This window comes from Lepus europaeus, chromosome 1 (genome assembly GCF_033115175.1).
Source record: "Lepus europaeus isolate LE1 chromosome 1, mLepTim1.pri, whole genome shotgun sequence".
In the NCBI taxonomy this organism is placed as follows: Eukaryota; Metazoa; Chordata; class Mammalia; order Lagomorpha; family Leporidae; genus Lepus; species Lepus europaeus.
Genome location: NC_084827.1, coordinates 72,923,195 through 72,946,057, shown reverse-complemented (window position 1 = coordinate 72,946,057; position 22,863 = coordinate 72,923,195). Strand labels below are relative to the sequence as shown.

Genomic DNA, 22,863 nt, shown 5'->3' with positions numbered 1-22,863 from the left:
TCTTAGGAACTTGAATTTCCACCAGTTGCTCAAATGAGATTCTTTTTTCTGTCATGCCCATCACTTTGCAATAGTTATTTATAGATACATTACCAATTTATCTGAAAAATAAGAGCTGAACTATTTATTTTGAGGTACAAAATGCTGCACATGTTACAAAATGGAAAGGAGGCTCAGAGAAAGATTGCTTTGCATTTTTGAGGAAAATTTTCATCAAAGCAGTTTATGAAAATGAATACATCTTCAGGGATTTGAGAACACAGAATAATTTTAGGATTATGGTAAATGGTACTATCTCAGAAGAAAATAGAGAGATTAAGTGATTTGTATTTATGCATCAGATATCTGCTTCCTACTTTACAATTTCCACCCAGGAAATCAGGAATTTCCCTTCTTCACCCCCTTTCTGGCTGCCAGGTTCACAGATTCCCGGTGCTGACTGAGCTCTAGACACGCTTGATGAGCACAAAGCAGTGTGTTCCTGTCGAGTCTGAAGCAGAACAGGGGGGAGGGACCTCGTTTCATGTCTTGTGGAAGATTTGCCTTTTACTGAATTTCCTGATGCAGCTCCCTGATCTGTCCTGCAGATGTTTGTAGTACCATTTTCATGTACTTTTCTCTCAGATGTTACAGTAGAATCTCCAACCAAATCAATCAAGGATTTGCCAGGAAAACCGATGGGCACTTCTCCGTTACATGTCTTGACATCACTTCAATCTCAGATTTCGTTTTCAACAGTTTCTCCTAGTGGTCCTGGGGAGGGGGGAAGCCCACAAAATTGATATATATATATATAGAATACTTCTAACTAACTAGTAGGAAAATAAAAACAAATCCACTTGACTTGATGAATTCTGTGTAATAGCTGGAAACTGCCATGTGCCAAGCAGTGATTTAGCTGAGTGAAATGTGTTTTACAACTAATCCTTTAATGTCTGTTTTACATATTACCCTTCCCACTGTTAATATTGAACAATATTGTAAGCTAGTAATTTTATGCCCTATATTTCATATTGCTATTAGGAAGCTGCATAAATAACAATTTTCAATAGCTTGTTTATAATACTGTGAGGCACTTTTTTACCATGGGGTAAAGTAGCAGTAAATTAAAAAAAAAAAAAAAAACTGCATAGAGGGATAAAGCTGCAGGGGAACTGCAATGTGGATCTGTAGTAACAAAACCTATAAGGTAAGCTGAAGTCCTAAGTTTGAAAACCTGATGACACACGAGTTACTATTAACTATCAAGGGAAGTAGGACAACGGGCACAGACGACATATTCAGCAGGAAGTTGCATTTATATAACACATCTTCAGTAATGTTGTTAAATGAACAGGACTCCAGCAACTTGTCCTATTATAGCCAGGACTTTGGGCTATAAAATGCAGTCATTTTCATCAATACTGTCATCTTTCTTCCCCAGCCCCCTGCAGTGATGTACTGTGAGAGTGAATCTTGGAGGCTCTGATGATCCCAGTGGTTATGCAGTCTCCCAAACTGAATTCTGTATGTTCTGATCCTTTCTTTAATAATATGAAGAAGCTCCCATCTTATGAATAATTCTATATGATTTTTAGGGTTCTCCAAACCATTGAAAAGATATTTTTCCCTTCCTTACTACAATTGTAAGAACAGAGCCGGGGCCAGATTCGGTTTTTTTGCCAACCATGTGGATAACTTACGGAGATCTTTGGCTTCACAGAAGGACTTACTTCATCTCTTCCTGATTGCTGATTACGGATCTCTGAAGTTCTGGCAGCTCTCTGCACAGTTCTAGCATGCAGCATAATTGAGACCCCTACATTGAACCCCCTGCCACCCTTTAAAGAAGAAACATGCCAAGGCATGAGAGTTGTGTGACCATCTGCTGTGTCTGTTTCCTCCAGAGACCAATCTGTAGTCTCCTCTTCCTGATCTTTTCTTTCTATACATAGATAAGTGTCACAGAGGCCCAAAGCCAAGTTCATCATTAAAGGTAGACAAAGTAGAGAGGAAGGCATGGATCCTGAAAAAAGTGATAGATTAAAATCCTGACTCTGCTACCTATTTGCTGTGTGGCTTGATCAAAGCTCCTGATTACTGAAGTGTTTCTCTCACCATTTCCCTCCTTGATTTCATCTCTGTGATCTTGCTGAACTCACGCAGAAGTGTGTCACATTCTTTCTCATCTTTGGGCCTTCTTTTCCTATTTTGGCTCCTGCTATGAACTGAGTCATTGCCCCTCACAAAAAAAAAAAAAAAAATTCATGTGTTAAAATCCTAAACCCCAAGGTAACAGGAGATAGGGCTTTGGGAAGGGATTAGATCATAAGAGCAAGAGTCCTCATGAATGGGATTAGCTTCCTTATAAAGAGACTTCAGAGAGCTACCTTGTCCCTTCCACCATGTGAGGATATTGCAAGAAGAGGCCATCTGTGAAACAGAAAGCAGGCCCTCAGCAGATGCCCGCACTTTGATCTTGGTCTTCCAGCTCCCAGAACTGAGAAGTAAATTTTCCATAACGAGTATTCATAAACCACTTATTTTATGATATTTTCTTATGTCAGCTTAACAGGCTAAGCTTCCTCAGCAAAGTGGTCATTTCTTGTCTAGACCACTTCTTGACTGTACTTTCCTACGAGAGCCTTCCAGAAGCCCCTGTTGAGCACAAATGGCATTCGACACCGAGTGTGCCTGGGCAACATGTCCTTCTTCACACACCTGTGTGGCAGTGACTGTGTTCTCTCACCAACATACCCAAACTTCTAAACCTGGATAAGACAACAAAATGACAGAAAATGAGGTGCCAAAGGGGCAGCCCTCAAGTCTGGTCCAAGTTCAAATCCCTGACTGACTTAACCCACATTGTCCCTCAGGTTCCTCATCTGAAAAATGGAAGCGATAATAGTTTCCACCTTGTAAGGTGACTATAAGGATGAAGTAAGAAGAAATAATGTAAACACTTAGCACTGTTCCTGGCATGCTGTAGGCACTATGTAAGCGTTCATTGTTTTTCTGCTTAGTTTTATTTTTTAGTTAGGTCCAAATTTATATATAGAATTGTATTTCCCTGGAAACAGTGGAGATATCTAAGAAGGAAACAATAGCAACATCAGTGATACTAATCATATTACCAATAGTAATTATTATAAGGATGTCATAAAGAAAAATATTTAATATATGAATAAATAAATTACACCTGAGTATAGCAAGCAAACATACCACACTATTTAGAGATACTTCCTTTTTCATTTCATTTTGATTTCATTCAGTTCATTTTGTTATCTAAGATAGCAACTTCTCCATAGTTGTGTGAAACTTCACATGATCATCTTGGTGAAGGGGCTTCATGCAGGGCTTCATCCACAGAGCAAGAGGTAATTCCTTGCCCTGATATTCTAATAAATATTCTAATAAATGGCCCCACTGAACCCCAGTCATCATCAATGCATTTTCTATTAGCCTGATAAAAATAGAAGGGCAAATGTGGGTGTTCCACTCACCCAAATCTCTTAAGTTCAGTGAAATCAGATAGAAAATGCATTTCCCCCACATGTAAAAAGCAAAAAGCTTCAGAAAGTCAGGACTTTTCAAAAAATGAAGCTTGATTAAAAATGTAAAATTCAGTGTAGATAATTTTACGAAACAGCAGGGGCAATTGAAAGCACTCATTAAAGTACCTGTTAAAGTAATTAGGGATAAAAATGGTAATTTCAAGGTACTTCTGTATCTCTTAGATCCCAGAATAGACTCAGGCTGGGCTGAATCACTTCCTCTCTCAGATCGGATTCACAGAAAAAAGACAAAAATTGAAGCTTCAGGGTCTTAGGAGTCTCAAGAAAACATGAGTCAGTCTTGGGAAGTAACTCTTCACCTGGGCACAGGTCTGGCTGACCTGCCATGGAAGCCCTAACTCTGCATCCTGTTTCTTAACATTGTCTCACTTTTCTGTCACACAGCATCTGGCTTAGTTCTGTTGTGTATGTATAGATGTTCAACCAAGAAATATGGGGAGCTGGCAATAAGAGCAAAGTCCCTGTCATACAAATAGTTCTTGCACAAGATATTATCTTTCACAGCTTTAACTGTGTTGTTAAAACAGTGACCCCCATGCTCCCTCTATCCCTGTGCAAACTTTATGGTGGTCATTTTCATGTTTTCTGCCTTAAAAATTGTTGTGTTTTCTTACATCTGTGTGTTTGGCTTCCTCACTGATCTCATAAGCTCCACTGATGAGCTTCCTTGAGTCTCTCAAAGTTCAGAGTCAGGGACCTGCACATAGTATATGCTTCATAAATACTGTTTGTTGGACTTATTAGAGTGGATGCTCCCAAAGGATGCTTAGCCATTTTCATCCTCATCCATCTTCCCACTGGTTCTTACCCAGTGAGTCCTCAGAGCACTACTGATAGAATTGTGGCAGACAGGACAGTGTCTAGAGTGCCTAGAGTACTAGGCATCTACTAAGCTGTAGAATTCCTAAATAAACTTCCTAGTCGCCAAACAGTCCTCCCTTAGACAGCCACTGGACAATCAAGTTGTCATAGTAGCAGGGACCCTGGAAGAAGGTTTTGAGTGTAACTTTGGAGTCATTGATGACCTTGGATCCTAGAGAAGTTGAAAAGGAGATGCATAGCCATGCTGTTTGCTGAGGCACCGTCCATAGCAAAACCAAATGCACTCAGGGCACTGAAAGATTGATATGCAAGGCAAGTAAAAAAGTTGTCATGGAAAATAGTAATTGCAGTAGGGACTGCTTTTGATGGCTTTAAAAAATTAGCCACAAAAATTTCATACAATCAAGTGAAATCAAATTATTATGGATGTGCATTTGAAAGGACCTCTAGAATATTCTAAAGGCACATGCATTGTGCTGCATCAGCAGGATGGCTGGAGCAGATATTATGTTTTACCTTTGTATCCCCAAGTGGAAATAATGGCATAATTAATTAAACATCAGCTTTTAACCAAAAAGATTTTGTCCTGGGCTCAAATTTTTGTGAATCTCAGAAATGACCACATAATACTCAGTTATATAATAGGTAGTTATGTAATATTCAGTTTTATATAAATTCTTAATGCAATAGGATGAAACCTGTGAAATGTGAACCTAGGGATCTGCCACAGTGTCTCTATGAAGTTTGGAAGGGCTGATGAAAAATCACATTTCTGAGGGTGTCAAAAATAAGGCAAAACTGATGGATTTGGGAGGGAAGATCCTTTGGTGAGTAAATCTCCCACAGAAAAAAAAATCATATTTATCTGATTCTGAGCTATTTTAGGGAATTTGATTGAGCTTACTTTTAGAAAACCTTACGCATACCTATGAAAATGGCCTTATTACTCAACAGGAGGAACAAAGCTTAATCATCTGGCTATGTCTAATTTAGAGCCATATTTAAAACACTTACCTTTAACTTACACCAAATCCACCACAAATATTTTCTGCCCTTGCAATTTACCCAGAAAGAAGGAAGTTAGCAAAATCAAAAAGTGCTCAGGAAGGAGTAGGCATTTAGTCTATTGGTTAAGACACACGTGTTCTACATTGGAGTGTGTGGGATCAGTTCCCCATTCCTCCAAATTCTGATTCCACTTTCCTGCTAATACAGACCTTGTGAGGCCCAAGTGATGACCCAAGTTATTGGTTCCTGGCTCCCACATGGAGACTTGGGTTGTGTTCTTAGCTCCTGACCTCAGCTATACTCCAGCCCTGTCCATTGCAGGCATTTGGGGGAATGAACACACAGATGCCAGTTGTCTCTCTCACTCACTCACTCATCTATCTATATCAATCTATCCTTTCCCCCTCTCTTTTTCCCTTCCTTCCTCCTTCCTGCTCTCCTTCCCTCCCTCTCCCACTCCTCCATCTCTCATAGTTTTTAAAAAATGTGTTTATGATATTCAGTAATAATTAATTCCAGTTTTGCTTTGCTTATAGGGAATGAAACACTCAGCTCAGGGCCAGCCCAGGACTGAGCCAGGGTGGAAGAAATGGGGCTCCAGAAGCTTTCTAGAAACTGAGGTCAGATTAGTTCTCCAAAATGGAAACAGGATAATTTAAAAACAAAACTAAAGACAACAAAGCACTAAATTCTTAAAAAAAAAATCAGCCTAGGATCCAGGCCACTAAATTTAAAGATGACTCCTAAAATAAGGCCAAGTCCAGATAAGTAACAGGCAAAGATTCTGGAGAGTGTGGGCAGGAGCAGGGGAGGAATACACACTGACAGCAGAAAGTGACAGGGACAGCTGTTAGCACTCCTCTTGGGTCAGGTGCTGAATATACAATGGTGAGTGGGACATACCAAGAAACTCCTCCACGCTTCCTCTAAATTTCCTACTGTGAACCTTTTGAGAGCTTGTAAATAGAATTCAGGGAAATGCTGAAAGTAAAGAAGGTTGAGTACTGGATGGTGTGATGATAACAGACCTTCTAACTTTGTGAATAATTCGGGTGGTGTGGGCACAGAAGCCAACACTTATGAGAGAGATTTTCCACTGGGGGTAAGGGAGGAAAAGTAACTCTGGTAAATATAATCTAAGAATAGTGTAGGAGGTGAGATAGTTATAGTACCCACCAAGGTTACGTAAATCAAGGGGATTGAAAAAGATAAGATTAAAAACACTAATTCACATCCACCTTCTGTTGCTGAACCTAAATTATTTATGTTTGTCAAGTCCCTTAGTTCTTACGTGCCAAATTTCTACTCATAGCTTCTCTTTGGCCTTTAAGAAGCACTGTGACTCAGGGGTTTAAACTGCAACTTGCGATGCCAGCATCTCATACCAAAAAATGCCATATCAAAGTACTTATTCAAGTCTTGGCTGCTCTGCTTCCAATTCAGGCCCCTGCTAATGCCCCTGGGAAGGCAGCAGAATATGGCTCAAATACTTGAATTCCTGACACTCATGTGAGAGAGTAGAATGGAATTTCTGGCTGCTGGCTTCAGGCTGGCCTAGCCTTGGCTGTTGCAGCCATTTGGAGAGTGAACCAGTGTATGAAAGATATTTCTGTCTTGGTCTTTTCCCTCTCTCTCTCACATTGTCACTCTGCCTTTGAAATAAATAAATTTAAAATAAAATAAGGGAAGCATAATTATGAGATTAGTTCTTCCACCAAATTGAAAGAAGAGAACGAAATCGTAGTTAAACAGTGCATTTTGTAATTTCTTCTTCTAAGGCTGACTTACCAAATTCTGAAATCCTGACATTAAAGAATTCACAATCCTATACAGACTTTAGGAAGTACATTAATAAAAACAAATGTGACTCATCATCCTGCTTAATTTGATTTGTCTGTCATGGTTTCCTATGCTCCCCAAATTCCTTAGATGAATATCTAGTGTTTTTAAACGAATTAACTTGGTTTTTGTATGTATATACGTATGTATGTATTTGAGGGGAAGAGAGAAATTTCCCAGAGCTGATTCACTCCCCCAAATGGATGTACAACCCAAACTGGACCAAGCTGAAGTCAGGAGCCAAGAACTCAGTCCATGTCTCCAAATTTGGTAGCAAAGACCCAACTACTTGAGGCATAACCTGCTGCCTCCCAAAGTGTGCATTAACAGGAGACTGCAATTGCAGGTGATACCAGGACCCAAGCCAGGTAGAATATAGGCATTCCAAGAGGTGACTTAACCATGGTGCCAAATCATCTTCCCTGAAGAACTGATTTTTAACCTCATCTTGCATCCCTAAATAAGGACTTAGTGTCTTTCTGGCCTTGGCAATAGCTGCCATGAAGTTAAGACATCATCACAGGACTAAGTAAACCCAGAGAGAGAATTTTATTGAATGCTATAAGCATTCACTAAGCATCTGAGGAACCGGAGCATGGTGAGTGAAGTTAGAAAATTAATGGAAAACTCTTGCACTGAAGCCCAGCTCTGTAAGGTCAGAACACACTTTGGACTTCCATTGTATGCTGCCGTCATTCATTGGAGAGCTGCTGTTGAGTCATTGCCATTCTGAAGGGGCTTCTCTACCTTCATCCCAGCAGATGAAGAACAGCCTGTTCTTGGCACAGTCTGCCCAGGGGCACATTTCTCTTCCTTGACTTAAAAACATAGGACTATGCAGGTAACATGGCTTACTGAAGGCAAGTTGACGCCCTAGATATTACTCAAAGTATTGCTTGAGCACTGGTGGCCCTGGCAATGCTGGCATTAGCAAAAGCAAATTCAATGAGTCCATTGATAGGGATATCACCAAATAATCAGATTCTAGTGTCACCAGCTCAGATGAAATATTTTATTTACTTGTGACAAGTAAAGGAGACAGTGGGAAGGTAGAGTTCCATAAAGAAACTACCTCCCAAAAAGCAGTTTCTGGGGTTTTTGTAGCAAAGGTTAGGGGAGTGTCCAAGATATAGAACAGTGGGGGAGGAAAGCCCCTCCCAGCTCATACATGCAAGCAACATACATCTTCACGTATCTTCAAAAAATGACAGCAATCTCCTCACCTGGGCAGATAATTTAGTTATATAATGGAGAAAGTTCAGCTTAAATTGTGAAGGTCTGACTCATACTAGTTTCTTGCAGCTTCAACTGTTGCCTATTTGTGGTGGTTTGGGCCCCTCTGATTCCAGTGTTGCAAATGAGCTTGCCTGGAACATTTTTGGAAAAACAAGCTTAGCAGAGTGTGTACTTACAAAGTGTTTCAGATTCTTCACCTGTGTTCCCGTGCCTCATTTCTGCCTAAATCCTAGATTGGTTACCCTGGGTTGCCAAAGCTAAGCTTGGTATTTAATACTGATGTGAGGGGTTTGTTTTGACAACTGATTGCAACATGTGTTGAGCTCTTCACACAAGTCCCCCAGCCCCTGCTCCTGCATTTAGAGATAAGAAGCAGATCCCTTTTCTATGAAACTGAAATGCTTAGAGCTGGAAATCACCTTTGTCTACTTATATATCCATTAAATATGCACATGTATAAATATATCAATGCATATACAAGTGTGTGCATATATTTACACATATAAATATGACACGTGTAAATATGCACATGTGTTGCATGGCATCTGGTATGCTTCAAGGGGTTTATCTACAAAGGGGCCATTATCAGCCAGGTCACAGTTAGCTGTGATAACAAACAAACTAAATGAATCATGACTCAAACCCAATATAAGTTGATTTCTTTCTCATGCAAAGTCTGAAAGAAAGTATTTCTGATCTCAGAACAGCACTTTCCCAACTAGTGTTTCCAGAACTTAAACTCCTGTCACCTGGTTGGTCCCATCTTCACCACATGGCTTCCAAGATTGCTTTGCTGAATTGAATGTGTCAAGCTGGTGGAAGAGAAAGAGCAGGAAGAACTGCAAATGGGATACAGGTGTTCCTGGACCAGCTGGGAAGGACAGATATCACTGTTGTTCACATACTCTCTGTTAGAACTGACCGTATCATGTGGTCACATCTATCTGCAAAGGAAGCCTAGAAAGTCCAACTGTGTGCCCAGAAAGTAGAGTGAGGTTGTATGACACCTAGACTCCCTACCATGGTGAAAAGCAGAAATATAGGGCTTGGCCTACCATCTCATGTAGCTGACCATACTGTTAGGAATTGGATCCTTTAATGGGAACAATTCAGTATATTGCACATCAGATAAAGGGCCAACATAAGATGTTGATAGAATCCATTGAGGGCTAGAGAGGTTAGATTACCTCATGGGAGGGCTTTCAATGTTGTCCTGAGTAATGGTCAAAGGTTTTTTTTTTTTTTTTAATTTACTTATTTTTATTTGAAAGGCAGAATTACAGAGAGACAGATATCTTCCATCTGCTGGTTCACTCCTCAAATGGCCATAATGGCCAGGATTGGGGCAGGCCAAAGCCAAGAGCCAGGAACCTCATCCAGGTCTCCCACGTGGAAGCATGGGCCCAAGCACTGGGGACATCTTCTGCTGCTTTCCCAGGGGGCTGGATTGGAAGTGGGACAGCTGGGACTTGAACCAGTGCTCATATGGAAAGCCAGCATTGCAGACTGCAGCTTAATCCTCTGCACTACAGTCCCATCTCCATAGTCAGATTTTAAAAGATTGGCGGGGGCAAGAAGAACATAGCATGAGAAGATGGGCAAAAGTTCAACTCACAAAGGAGATGGACACATTCTAGAAAGAGAGACAACAGTATGACACAAAGGGATGGTAAGCCTGTTATCCAAAGAAACATCTGAGTGGGAAGATCTCTCACTTCCCTCTGCAGTAGAGATGTAGGGGGCTGAAAATCTCCATTTCCTAGACCAGGGAAACCTCAGGTACTGAGATCAGGTAACAGATGCAGGTGCTTAGATTCATTTGATAGCCATACTGGGTAATCTTGATACCTTCTATGTATGAAATAAAACAAAACATGTGGAATATCCAGGATTTATCTGGATATGCAAGTTAAGGATTGAAGTATGACTTGTTTCAGGTTGGAGATTTCACCCAGAGGGACCTTAAAAGTCAACATGAGCTATGGATAGATATGAGATGGAGAAAATTGCACCATAATTAAGCAAGTGGACTCTGTATGGAAGTTAATGGCTGATAATGACTTGAGTTTTGCATATGTACATTCTACATTTTCACAGACCTGAATTAGCACATATAGCATCAAGAGTTTGAAAATGATTATATGCATATGATGTTACTTTGAAAAGTTCACAAAGTGGATATTTAGCCTGGTGGTTAGGATCCACATTCCTGTCAGAGTACCTGAGTCCAGTTCCTGACACTCTTGAATCTGGTTCCTGACAGTGCAAATTTTGGGAGACAGTGGTAATGGCTCAGGTAATTGGGTACCTGCCATCTACCTGGGAGACCTGGAAGCATCCCTGTCTCCAGATTTCTTCCCCATCCCAGCCCCAACCATTGTGGGCATTTGGGAAGTGAACCAGTGGATGGGAACTCTGCATCTCTCTGTCTCTCATATAAAGAAAGAAAATTTCATGAAAAAATAATAATTTTAAAAATCTAGGTATACATTTCAAAAAAATTGCACCAAAATAAACTTGTCTTTTTGTTTGTTTTTTTGTTTTTTTTTTAACTTTTATTTAATGAATATAAATTTCCAAAGTACAGCTTATGGATTACAATGGCTTTCCCCCCCCCATAACTTCCCTCCCACCCACAACCATCCCCTTTCCCGCTCCCTCTCCCCTTCCATTCACATCATGATTCATTTTCAATTCTCTTTATATACAGAAGATCAGTTTAGTATATATTAAGTAAAGATTTCAACAGTTTGCCCCCACATAGCAACACAAAGTGAAAAAATACTGTTGGAGTACTAGTTATAGCATTAAATGACAGTGTACAGCACATTAAAGACAGAGATCCTAAATGAAATTTTTTAAAAATGATTAATTTTGTATGCAATTTCCAATTTAACACCAGGGTTTTTTTTTTTTCATTTTCAATTATCTTTATGTACAGAAGATCAATTCAGTATATGCTAAGTAAAGATTTCATCAGTTTGCACCCACAAAGACACACAAAGTGTAAAAAATACTGTTTTAGTACTAGTTATAGCATCACTTCACATTGCACAACACATTAAGGACAGATCCCACATGAGACATAAGTACACAGTGACTCCTGTTGTTGATTTAACAATTTGACACTCTTGTTTATGGCATCAGTAATCTCCCTAGGCTCTAGTCATGAGTTGCCAAAGCTATGGAAGCCTTTAGGGTTCGCCGACTTTGATCGTATTCCGATAGGGTCATAGTCAAAGTGGAAGTTCTCTCCTCCCTTCAGAGAAAAGTACCTCCTTCTTTGATGGCCCCATTTTTTCCACTGTGATCTCACTCGCAGAGATCTTTCATGTAGTTCTTTTTTTTTTTTTTTCAGAGTGTCTTGGTAAACTTGTCTTTTAATTCCTTTTTGCCACAAACTTTTTGAAGTACTCTCATAACGTGTATACATATATTTAGATGTAAAGCTATAAGCCTTCCCTAAAGGCTCTTGTAAATATAATGTCTATGGGCTTATGAACTTCATAACTTTTTTAAGGGAAGTTTTATGAAAAGGTGGTACTTACCTACCATTTTCTTATCCACAGCCTTAACACAGGAGTAGATTCTATTTGCTCTATGTCCATCTTATCTGCCTTACATACATGGAAACTTTCACAGCAGATGATTAGCTTGTTCATTATCATTTCAGAAAATACCTAACACAAACTTTCCATTTGAGACTAGATAGGTGACAGCTGTGTGGATCGTACCATCATGTCTTATCTGTTGTTCCATCCTACTCTGGCCATGTCTCTCCCTCTCTCCCTGCCTGTGGTGGTGAGTTTAGTAGCCACATCCATCCATCTTTTTTTTTTTTTTTAAATTTTTTGACAGGCAGAGTGGACAGTGAGAGAGAGACAGAGAGAAAGGTCTTCCTTTGCCATTGGTTCACCCTCCAATGGCCGCCGCGGTGGGCGCGCTGCGGCCAGCACACCGCGCTGATCCGATGGCAGGAGCCCGGTACTTATCCTGGTCTCCCATGGGGTGCAGGGCCCAAGCACTTGGGCCATCCTCCACTGCACTCCCTGGCCACAGCAGAGAGCTGGACTGGAAGAGGGGCAACCGGGACAGAATCCGGCGCCCCGACCGGGACTAGAACCCGGTGTGCCGGCGCCGCAAGGCGGAGGATTAGCCTAGTGAGCCGCAGCACCGGCTCCATCCATCTTTTTAATAGGTGAGAAATCTGGGACACAGAGGTTCACTTAGACTCCCCAGATCACATAAAACCTGTGGCTTAGATAAGGCTGAAGCTAAGATCTCTTGCCCTTTCCAGCACCACTACCTCCTTCCAGACAGACTTTATCCTTTTCATGGAAAGGAACTGACACTTGGGTGATAGTCACTGAAAAATGGCATTTTTGGAGAGTGGGTTTCTGCAGGCACGTATCAATGCAATGAGTGAAAGGGTGACATCATCTATCTGAGAAAGAAGTAGGAAGTACAAGTATGGTCATGAACTGAATAAAAAGTCAGACATCTAATCTATAGAGGACTCTTCTCCCAAATCACATGATATACCATTCAAAATCATCATTTCTTTTGTTGAATGTCATTTCCCATAACTTCTTGTACTGTTTGCATAGTGATAAATGTATTCTTAGGTCTTACAATATTATAATTCTCTTGGCACTCTCTCAACCTTTAAAACCTATATACAGGTGCAGAAAACAGAAAGCCATCTTTCCTTAGAGTCTGCATCAAGCATTCATTGAGTACTTACTGAGTATGGTACACTGTGACGGGTCCTGGGGAATAATGATGAGGGACATTCAATCTTTGTCCCGAGGCAACTCAGATTCTGAAAGGAACTGAATATAAAGATTATAAAAATTGTCCAGAAAGAATATTATGATTCTGGTTACTCATTGAGGTGTTATCTCTGTTGGAGAAATTTGAATTTTCAAAACAACAGATGTCCAGTATAAGATTTATTCCCAGTTTAGTGAAAGCTCCTCCAAAAACACATAGATTGAGAGAAGCAAGCATCTAGTGTGAAGCAAATAGTGATTAGCATACTGGTGAGAAAGAGAGCTCATCTACCCACAACAGGAAAAAATACATTGACCCCTGCAGCAGTGTGCACTCTTCAGTAGGTGCTGATTAAATGCTTGATGAGAATAACAGGAGTCAAATGGGGGAAAGGAAAAACATGGCTTTCTAATGGAGTTTATGGTCCTTGCTTGACAATGAAGTATATCTCCTGGGACAAAGTGACCTGTGGAGGTCTGCACGCTCAGCTGATCCCCAGAATATTTAGTGGCTGAGAACTTGAGACATTTCTTAACCAGCATCAGTGTGCATCAGGGCCTCCCCAGGGAGGAAAAGCAGTGGGAAGGCTTTTCAGAGGTGAGTGAAGCAGCCTTAGACACATTTACTTCCCCTGAAGCCACAGAAGCTGCACCCTAGACAAACAAGGCTACAGGTACTATTTTTAAAATATCATCAACCTAGGGAAACATTAGATATAAATCACATATTTTATTGCATTTGCAATTAAACAGATCAAATTTAATGTCCACAGAAAAGCCTTGGTAATTAGCATAAGGATTAATGTAGTGTAAGGTCTCTGGTTTAACAGGCCTCCCAAGCAAAACTGAAATCCGGAATTCAGTATATAGTCGAATAGCATGTGAATATTAATGCATAAAGTCCTCCGAGTCCCCAGATCCCTGATGCAATTATTTTCTATTCACATTAATTGTTCCTAACAGATGACGTTAATGACTTTGAATTAAAATGTGTCTAAGGGAAGATTTCACAAGATCGGTGCTGTTTCAAAAGAAATAAGGCCCCTTTTATAATACCTTGCTCAGATTTTCACCACTGCTCAATGTAAGGTTAACTTGATCACTACTTTTATAAGCATGAATATCAAAAGTTAATTTTTGGACTAATCAGCAAATATATTGGCATATTCACAGTTTTACTTTCCTAAAATTATTTATTTTTAAGGCGTACTGAAAGTACAGCTATTGTTTATAAATTGTAATTTTGCATATATGCATTTATTTGGAAGGCAGATAAACTAGAATAAATTTTTTTAAAAAATAGGACATATATTCTCTAATCTGGAAAGTCGATTCTATTGAGATTTAACTGTCTGGAGCTGGACTTTGACAATTAAATGATCGCTGTTCAATGTCTCTGCTTGGCTTTACCTAGAAACTTCACTCACGCATCTTAGATCTTTCATCCGGAGATTTGCTTTCAGACGTGGCAAGAAGCCGAAGTGGGACTCAGGCGCGAACAGATGTTGAGCTGCACGTGAGTTTCCCAGTTGCCTTCAGAACACTTGTTTAGGTTGTGAGTTTCCTTCCATCAAGTATGATGTCACAAGTGAACCATAAAGTGCATCCTTGAAGCACTGTCAGGCAGATAAGAATACTTTCCTTTCTTCTGTTCTCTGAAATTCAATATAATGTCTCCTAGCTGATAGGGAAGCAGAAAGTGTCACTCTCGGCAAAAATGTCATAAATCTTTGTTTTGTCCCCAAGATACCTTTTTGGGTATTGATTCCGTCTCAGAGTTCCTGAGAAATGGTCACAGAGCTTTTTATTAAAACCCATGTCCCATATCATTCATCCTATTTTTATGATATATTATGTATGAACTTTTAAAAATTCATGGGCTCTATGTTTTTGTTCCATACTGGGGTTAGCTTTGTGCTTGTTTGGAAAAACCTTAAGCAAATGGCTGTTAACTCTCGCTGATGTACAAAGAGTAATGTAGAAGAAAACACAATTGCCAAATATATATGTAATGAAAAATATTAGGCTTAAAAATGGAATGAACATATCAGACAACTGTTTTTATCTAAATGTGTAATTTTGGCAGTATATGCATAATATTCTATGTAAAAGGTAAAGACTCAAATTAAACTGGAATTAAATTTTAGTGGGATGCTGTCACTTGAATCATTCACAAAGACCTAACAGCATCCAGTCTATAACATGGCCTTAAGGTCAGGAATGTTTTAAGTGTGCAGTTTTTATCCAAGGAGTTCTTGGGTTCTTCCCATGTCTCTATAATTTTTTTTTTGACAGGCAGAATTAGACAGCAAGAAAGAGAGACAGAGAGAAAGGTCTTCCTTCCATTGGTTCACCCCCCAGATGGCCACTACGGCCAGCATGCTGCGCCGAGCCGAAGTCAGGAGCGAGGTGCTTCCTCCTGGTCTCCCATGCAGGTGCAGGGCCCAAGCACTTGGACCATCCTCCACTGCCTTCCCGGGCCACAGCAGAGAGCTGGACTGCAAGAGGAGCAACTGGGACAGAATGCCACGCCCCGACCGGGACTAGAACCCAGGGTACCGGCGCCACAGGCACTGGCCTCTATAATTTTTAATTAAAACTCTAGGTTTTATCCTACATTTCTCACACTAAGACATTAAAGAATATGAGTCATTCAAGATGGTAACCTAAAATAAATGATGAGAAAAATACACTTTGGATACTACAAACAGGATGTAGTTTACCAATTAAGTAATCTAGATAATATTGCAAAGGGAGCCAATATGTAATATTGGACAAGGAAGAATTTTAGTAGTAGTCATTACCTGTTATACTGACAACAGGAGTCACCTGAGGCTCCTGGTGTTGTGTGCATCTCTGGGAGTTCCTGTCATCGTCAGGGACAATGTTGCCAAAAACATTATAGCAGAATACCTGGGACCTGGGGCTGGCTTCAGAGAGTTCTGTGGTCTTGATGACTTTAGGCGAGATAATAAAAACTTGGTGCCTTAATTTTCCCATTTAGAAAATAAATACAATTTTTATTTTCTGTTTCAGGGAGTTGTGAGGATTAGATGAGATGATTCACAAAATGAGTGTTGTATAGTGCCTGCTGACACTATTGGGACAGTAAAAGGATTTCTGTTGCTTTAGCCCTCTTCTGTCCTTATTGTGTGGTGCCAAGTGACTGCCACGGCAAACAATGGCAAAGGTGGAAATGACAACTGAGAACGCTGTCTTCTAGTTAGTCTTTACAGAAGCTCACATCAGCAATGCCTAGGAACAAAGTGCACCCACTTGTGACTGTTGCTCAATATAGTTATTTTGCCATTTATGTGCAAGACGTCAGATAATAACCAAGTATGAAAAACTGTAAACCAGTGTACCTTAAGATTCATTTGAAATACCAAGACTTACATGTGTATATGTGGGAGGGGGTAATATATATTAGGAGGCTTCAAAATATTTGTGGAAATTGAATTAAAAGATACTGAAGATTTACCACAAACCTTTTGAAGCCCCCTTGTGCATGTGTGTGTGCGTGCGCGCGCGCGCACGCACACACACACAAAGGTAATTATGGTAGCAATACCTAAAAGTTCCTAAGCATTTGCAGATTCCATAGGATGCTCAGTCTTCACAATGATCTTATGCAGCATGTGCTCTCATTATCTCCTTTTTCAAATAAAGAAACTGTGGCAAAAGTGGTTAGATAATTTTCCCATGCTCAAAGAGCTTGCAAGTTCAAGAGCCAGGATTTAAGCCCTATATATGGTGGTAGAGTTGAAGCACTTAACACAAACCTTTATTCCCTGGAGTCCTATATGATCATCACATGCTAATGTGGGAGCTGGTAGAGAAAAAGATCTCACTTTGCTGCCAGAGTGTCAGGGATTTTACTCTGAGTCCCCTATTAAGTTTCAACATTGATTGTCCAAGGTGGGGGAAGGTGGAACTTCACCTCACTGCGTGGAGGAGTGATTTTTTCCTCTCCTTTGTGGGGAATTGCTCATTGCTAGTCCCCACATGTACACACACAGCCTCCCCAACTCCCTGCCCTGTGGGTGGGCTCAGCCATTGGGTCTGTCTTGCTCAACACTGCCCAGTTCAGATGTAACACTATATAGTGTACTGCCCAGGAATTCATACAAGAGATGGACTTCTCTTGTAGCTTCTCCTGGAGGCTTGTTACTCAAACCACGGGGAAGTGCTGGGGTACTTTTTAAAAGTACTACATGTGTTTCAGGACACACCTGCGAATTATTGAGTCAGAATCTGAATTTTAACAAGATCCCTAGATGATTTACATGCATATAAAAGCATGAAAATCCTGGAAGTAGGTATTTGGTGCAGTGGTAAAATTCAGTTTGTTATGCCAGCATCCAATATGGAGAGCCTGGGTTCAAGTTCTAGCTCCACTCTGATTCCAGCTTTCTGCTAATATGTACCCTAGGAGGCATCAAGTTATAGCTTCAGCATTTGGGTCCATGGCACCTATACAGGAGAATGAGATTGAGTTCCAGGATCCTGGCTTCCGCTTTACCAAGCCTTTGTGGTTGTGGGCATTCAGGGAGTGCAGTGAACTGCCACAAGCCAAGCAAAGGCCGAGAACTTCTCCATTGGAGGAGTTTAGCTTTGGGTCACCTCACAGGAGTGACACAGTCTTACTCCGAGGAGCAGACTTGTCTATCAGAGCATAGGCAGTCTTGAATAGCAACTACCTCCCTGCTCGCTCAAACAGAATACAGACATAGAGGAGGAAGATGGAAAGCACGCTTGTAGAAGTGGAGCCTAATGTAATGGCTCTGAATGGTTGTTCCGGGAACGTTCCGGATGTCTGCAGTAGCTGAGACCTCCATACCCCGTGCTGCTGTGCGGCAGTCAGTGGTGGAAGGCGTCTGTTGTGACACAAATATGAACTCCCCCTCACTGCATTACATCCAGCAGCCAACAAGGTCATAAATCAATAGGCGTTGGTGAAAGCCAGTCTGTAAGACAACTTTCTCCTTTCATTGATATTTAGAGCCAAATTTTGTGGGGTAAATAGGGTAGTAAAATTTCTTGGCATTTTTAGAACACTTAAGAGATTGTTATGCAGCAAAAAAATAAAGCATTGATAGCGAGGCAGATGCCAAATACAGGAAATGACACTATTAAGCATTATGGATATTGATTCGAGAGCGAATTAAACATGCCCTCTGTCCTTAAGGTGGGGTTTAATATTTACCACAGGTATTCTCGTACCATCACTGCCTGCCTATTCCCAAGCTGGTGTTTAGTCACCGTCAGATGGAATTGCATTTGGAGAACAGTGATAAGTACTCAAGTACTAAATGCACCCATAAAGTGTCAATAAATTGCATAAGTAAGAGGCTTTGCCACTCTGCAAGTGACACAAAGACAGATGGCTCCCCATCACAGAGTTTCAGAGACAAAGCTTTATACAGATAAAAGACTGGAATTAGACGGTAATAGAGATTCTATTCTCGGTAGTCGGCATGCTAAATTAATTTAGCCCGTCCGTTTTCGAAGCTTCATCTGTTACAGGAGGGGCCTACAATGTGGCTGTCAAGATGTGCTTGGATGTTTACAACCTTGTCACCCTTACCTTATACAGACCCACTAGAATTCTAACAGCTTGGGCCTCCTGTGTAGGACCAGATCTGTTTTATGTGAGGGTTGTTAACATTTAGACAGCCAACTAGATATGAAAAGTCCTATTCTTGCCAGCGCCGTGGTTCAACAGGCTAATCCTCCGCCTTGCGGCGCCGGCACACCGGGTTCTAGCCCCAGTCGGGGCACCAGAGCCTGTCCTGGTTGCCCATCTCCCAGGCCAGCTCTCTGCTATGGCCCGGGAGTGCAGTGGAGGATGGCTCAAGTGCTTGGGCCCTGCACCCCATGGGAGACCAGGAGAAGCACCTGGCTCCTGCCTTCGGATCAGCGCAGTGCGCCGGCCGCAGCAGCCATTGGAGGGTGAACCAACGGCAAAGGAAGACCTTTCTCTCTGTCTCTCTCTCTCTCTCACTGTCCACTCTGCCTGTCAAAAATAAAAGAAATTAAATAAATAAATAAAAAAGAAAAGTCCTATTCTTTACGGTGGATGCTCACAATACCTGAGTTTGTCCTCAGCCTTGTGTGGCTCCCTGTGTGGTGACATGGATGCCTTGATTGCTGACTTAGAATGATGTGATCAGAGACAGAGGGAAGCATCTGGAAACCTGGTAGGGCTCTGGTCTGTACCAGTGAGGACATGAAAGTCCATGGAAGTTGTATGCTTTCTTTGCTCAAGATCACATGATTAGGGGCAATGCGGAGCCTGAGATCCAGACCATGCAGCTCACAGCCTAGGGCTCATGCTGTTGAACCCTACAGCCGAGGATGCTACTCTGTCCTCTTCTTTTTGTGGCATTTCAGTCATCTTTTGATATTGATCTGATTCTTTCATTAGTGTGGCCAGATAAAATGAGAAATCACCATTGTGGAGCATTTGCCTGATCCTGGTGTTAAAGAACCTGCTGTAATCCACACACGGCTTTGTGTTTCTCATCTAGAACCATATTTAGTCCTTGCAGTAACCCTAGCAGTATTATTATTCCCCCCTTTTTTCCCTTTTATAATCAATATCTTTCATAATTTATTTTTTCAATAACTTAAAAATTATCACTTATGTGAGTTTTAATGGACATGTTAACTGCATATGAATTAAATAAAATTTCCTGACAATCACACAGTTGTTAAAAGGAAGCCAAGATTTGAGCCTGTAGTCTGACTCTAAAGTCTGCTCTTCTAATCACTCTACCATATTCCCTCCTGCCTCACAAGAGATTCAGTTTGTGTTTGTTGTCCCCCAAGCACAGCCCTTGCTCAGCACTGTCCTGCTTTTTGCAGGAACGCCCGCTGAATCCGAAATCAGGAACCTCTGCCTTGAAGTGCCCTGGCTCTGGGGTTGTTGTCCCTGGTCATCTCTGTCCTCGAAACAGCTGTAGCAGCAGCGAACTGTCTCTTTCAAGCACCTGCAGTGAGTACTCCAGCAGCTCCTCCTACACCTGGCATGACGGGAGGAACCTCAGGAAAATGGTAAGACTTCCTTCCAAGGCACTTTGGCATCAGAGTGGGTCACAAAATAATCTTCCTTCTTCCAGTAGGATTTGTTCAGAGGGTAGGAGGTGCAAGGAGGAAACAACCATTTGCTTCCGCTTGCTCATGTGTTATATTGACCTCCTCTCACTGATGCTCTTGTCCCGTTAAACTCTATTTGACTATTAACCAGAAGGCAGCATAGTGGAAAAAATACTATGGTAGGTAATAGGGACCAGAACTTCAGTGAAGTAGGCCCAACCCTCTGTTTGTGCTAGGAGTTCTTTCACCAGGTTTTCCAGTGGTTACTGCTTCTAGAATGACTATCTTAGTCTATTTTATGTTACTGTAACAGAATACCACAGAATGGGTGATTTATATATAAAAAATTACATTTCTCACACTTCTGAAGGCTGGGAGTTGAAATGCATGATGCTGGTCTCTGGGGAGGGCCCTCCTGCTGCTTCATCACATGGTGGAAAGCAACCAGTCGGGGGAGAGAACATGAGCATGCAAGCTCAGGAGTCTCTTTTCAAGCTACTGATCCCTATGTGGGAGCCTCACCTGCATGACCTCTTCTAGCCCTAAATTACCTCTCAAAGGCCTCACCTCTAAATATCATGAATATATGTATTTAGGGGTTAAGTTTCCAACACATAGACTTCAGGGAGACCTACTCAAATCACAGCAGACTCACATTTTCAAGGGGGCCCACACAGCTGAAGATTCTCTGGTGCTTTAAACAAGTTTTTTTGCACAGTAGTTGAAGTCAGGTATTTGAAATAGTTGGATTAGCAGTTTCCTAACGCTGAACAAAAGCTAAGAGTACACAGGAATGAAAATCCGAAATAAGACTATTTGGCTGTCATTTTTCTACCATTTGGATCAATTTAGTTTATGATTTATGTAGTGTGGAATCCAGAAAAATTCCATAACTCCCAAAAGTATTTGTGAAGGAGTAGCTTTTTCATCTTCTAAACAAGAGCTCAGGAAAAGGTTTAGGTATTGTGGCACTGGGGATAAGCTGCCAGTTGGGACTGCTTTATCCAATATCAGAATGCCAGTTCAAGTCCCAGTTCCTCTGTACTTCTGATCTTGCTTCCTACTAATGTACATGGACAGCATCAGGTTATAGCCTAAGTACTCGGGTTCCTTCCACTTACATGGGAGACCTAAATAGGCCTCCTGGCTCCTGAATTCAGCTGTTGCTGGCATTTGGTGAGTGAACCAGCAGGTAGAAGATTTCGTTCTGTTTGTTTCTTCCTTTCTGTTATACTGCCTTTCAAATAAATAAATCTTTAAAAAAAAAGAAAAATATTTTAAGCTGCATTTAGAACTCATTCCCCTGGACTTGAACTTCTAGGGCACAGTTCAGAGCCTGCTGCATTATCAAAATTGCTCCCTCAGAGGGGTTATTCAGAGCTCTGATAAGGACTGTAAGGAGCCAGGCGGAGAGGACACTGGGTAGATGGTGGGGAGGCTTCCTTGCTCCGCTGTTAGTATTACTGGCTCCACAGCCCCTGCAGGGTTCTGCCCTTTTCACTCTCACAGCTCTTCTCTAACAGTCTTTTATTTCTTCCCTTTTTTTTTTTTGGAGGGGGGAGGGGGAACTCAAATTCTTATAATTAAAGCAGTTGTTGATGTTCCAAGGCAATCTGTCCCCTGAAGAAGAGAAAGATTCTTAATTCACTTCCTAGACACTAAGGTGCCTGTCTTGTCAGAGTGGAGTCCCCAAACACCTGTCACATCTCACAGTGCACAGTCCTGATGCTCAAGGCCCAACGGGCTAGACTCAGTCCCATCAAAACATGTTAAACTTGTATTACTTCAGGGAACTTCTACAGTTCTTACCTTGTGCTGGGTACTCCTCTAATATTAGCTAACATAATAAACTCATACAATATGAACTTCAATGTGAATATAATATTAACTTATATAATAATACATATATGACTGTTTCTGAGTTCACAAGTGCTTTTTAAATATTAGGTAAAAACAGAAAGAATGCTTGCATGAAAAACAGTAGCCTGCACAACATAGAAATACAAATTTATACTTGTGAGGGGTCTTCAAAAATTTCATGGAACTTGTGGGTTAAAGAAAACTGTGCAGGATTTCAATTTTTTTTCAAGAAAATTAACTTACCTTTTAATTAAATTTTTTCCACAACCTTTTTGAATTCCACTCATACTAGCTCCTTTAATACTCAAAATAGCCTATTAAGTAGATTGTCCTGTTCTCACAATTTTATGGATGGGGAAACCAAGACTCTGAGGAGTTAAGTAACGGGTCTGAGATCCATCACCAGTAGCGGCAGAGCTGAGCAGTTGGTTCTGTGACCTTCACTCATAACCATTCTGTTACTCTGACTTATTGAGTCAGCCTCAAATGTGGGGCACTGTTCCCATTAAGACCAAGAATGCCCTTTAAAAAACGTGTCTCGTTGGGAAACAGGGTAGGACTGTGGATATTCGTGCAAGCCCAGAAAACTGCTCCTTAGAACAATCTGCATCCACCTTTTCCCAGAAGAGAATAACACCCACTGTGGGAAATGCCTCTCATCCTCCCATCCCCAC

General features: G+C 41.1%; 1 protein-coding gene across 7 annotated transcripts in view; it reads left to right on the top strand.

Annotated features, from left to right (window-relative positions):
• NCKAP5 (NCK associated protein 5) overlaps window positions 1-22,863 on the top strand; it is a 957,082-nt gene that overhangs the window by 816,481 nt on the left and 117,738 nt on the right. For 6 of the 7 annotated variants that reach the window (XM_062185802.1, XM_062185796.1, XM_062185786.1 and 3 more), the window contains 2 exons: window positions 14,646-14,747; window positions 20,099-20,287. In XM_062185802.1, coding sequence (XP_062041786.1) covers window positions 14,646-14,747; window positions 20,099-20,287 — 291 coding nt within the window. The remainder of the gene's footprint in view (window positions 1-14,645; window positions 14,748-20,098; window positions 20,288-22,863) is intronic. The other variant, XM_062185829.1, reaches the window with a different exon arrangement.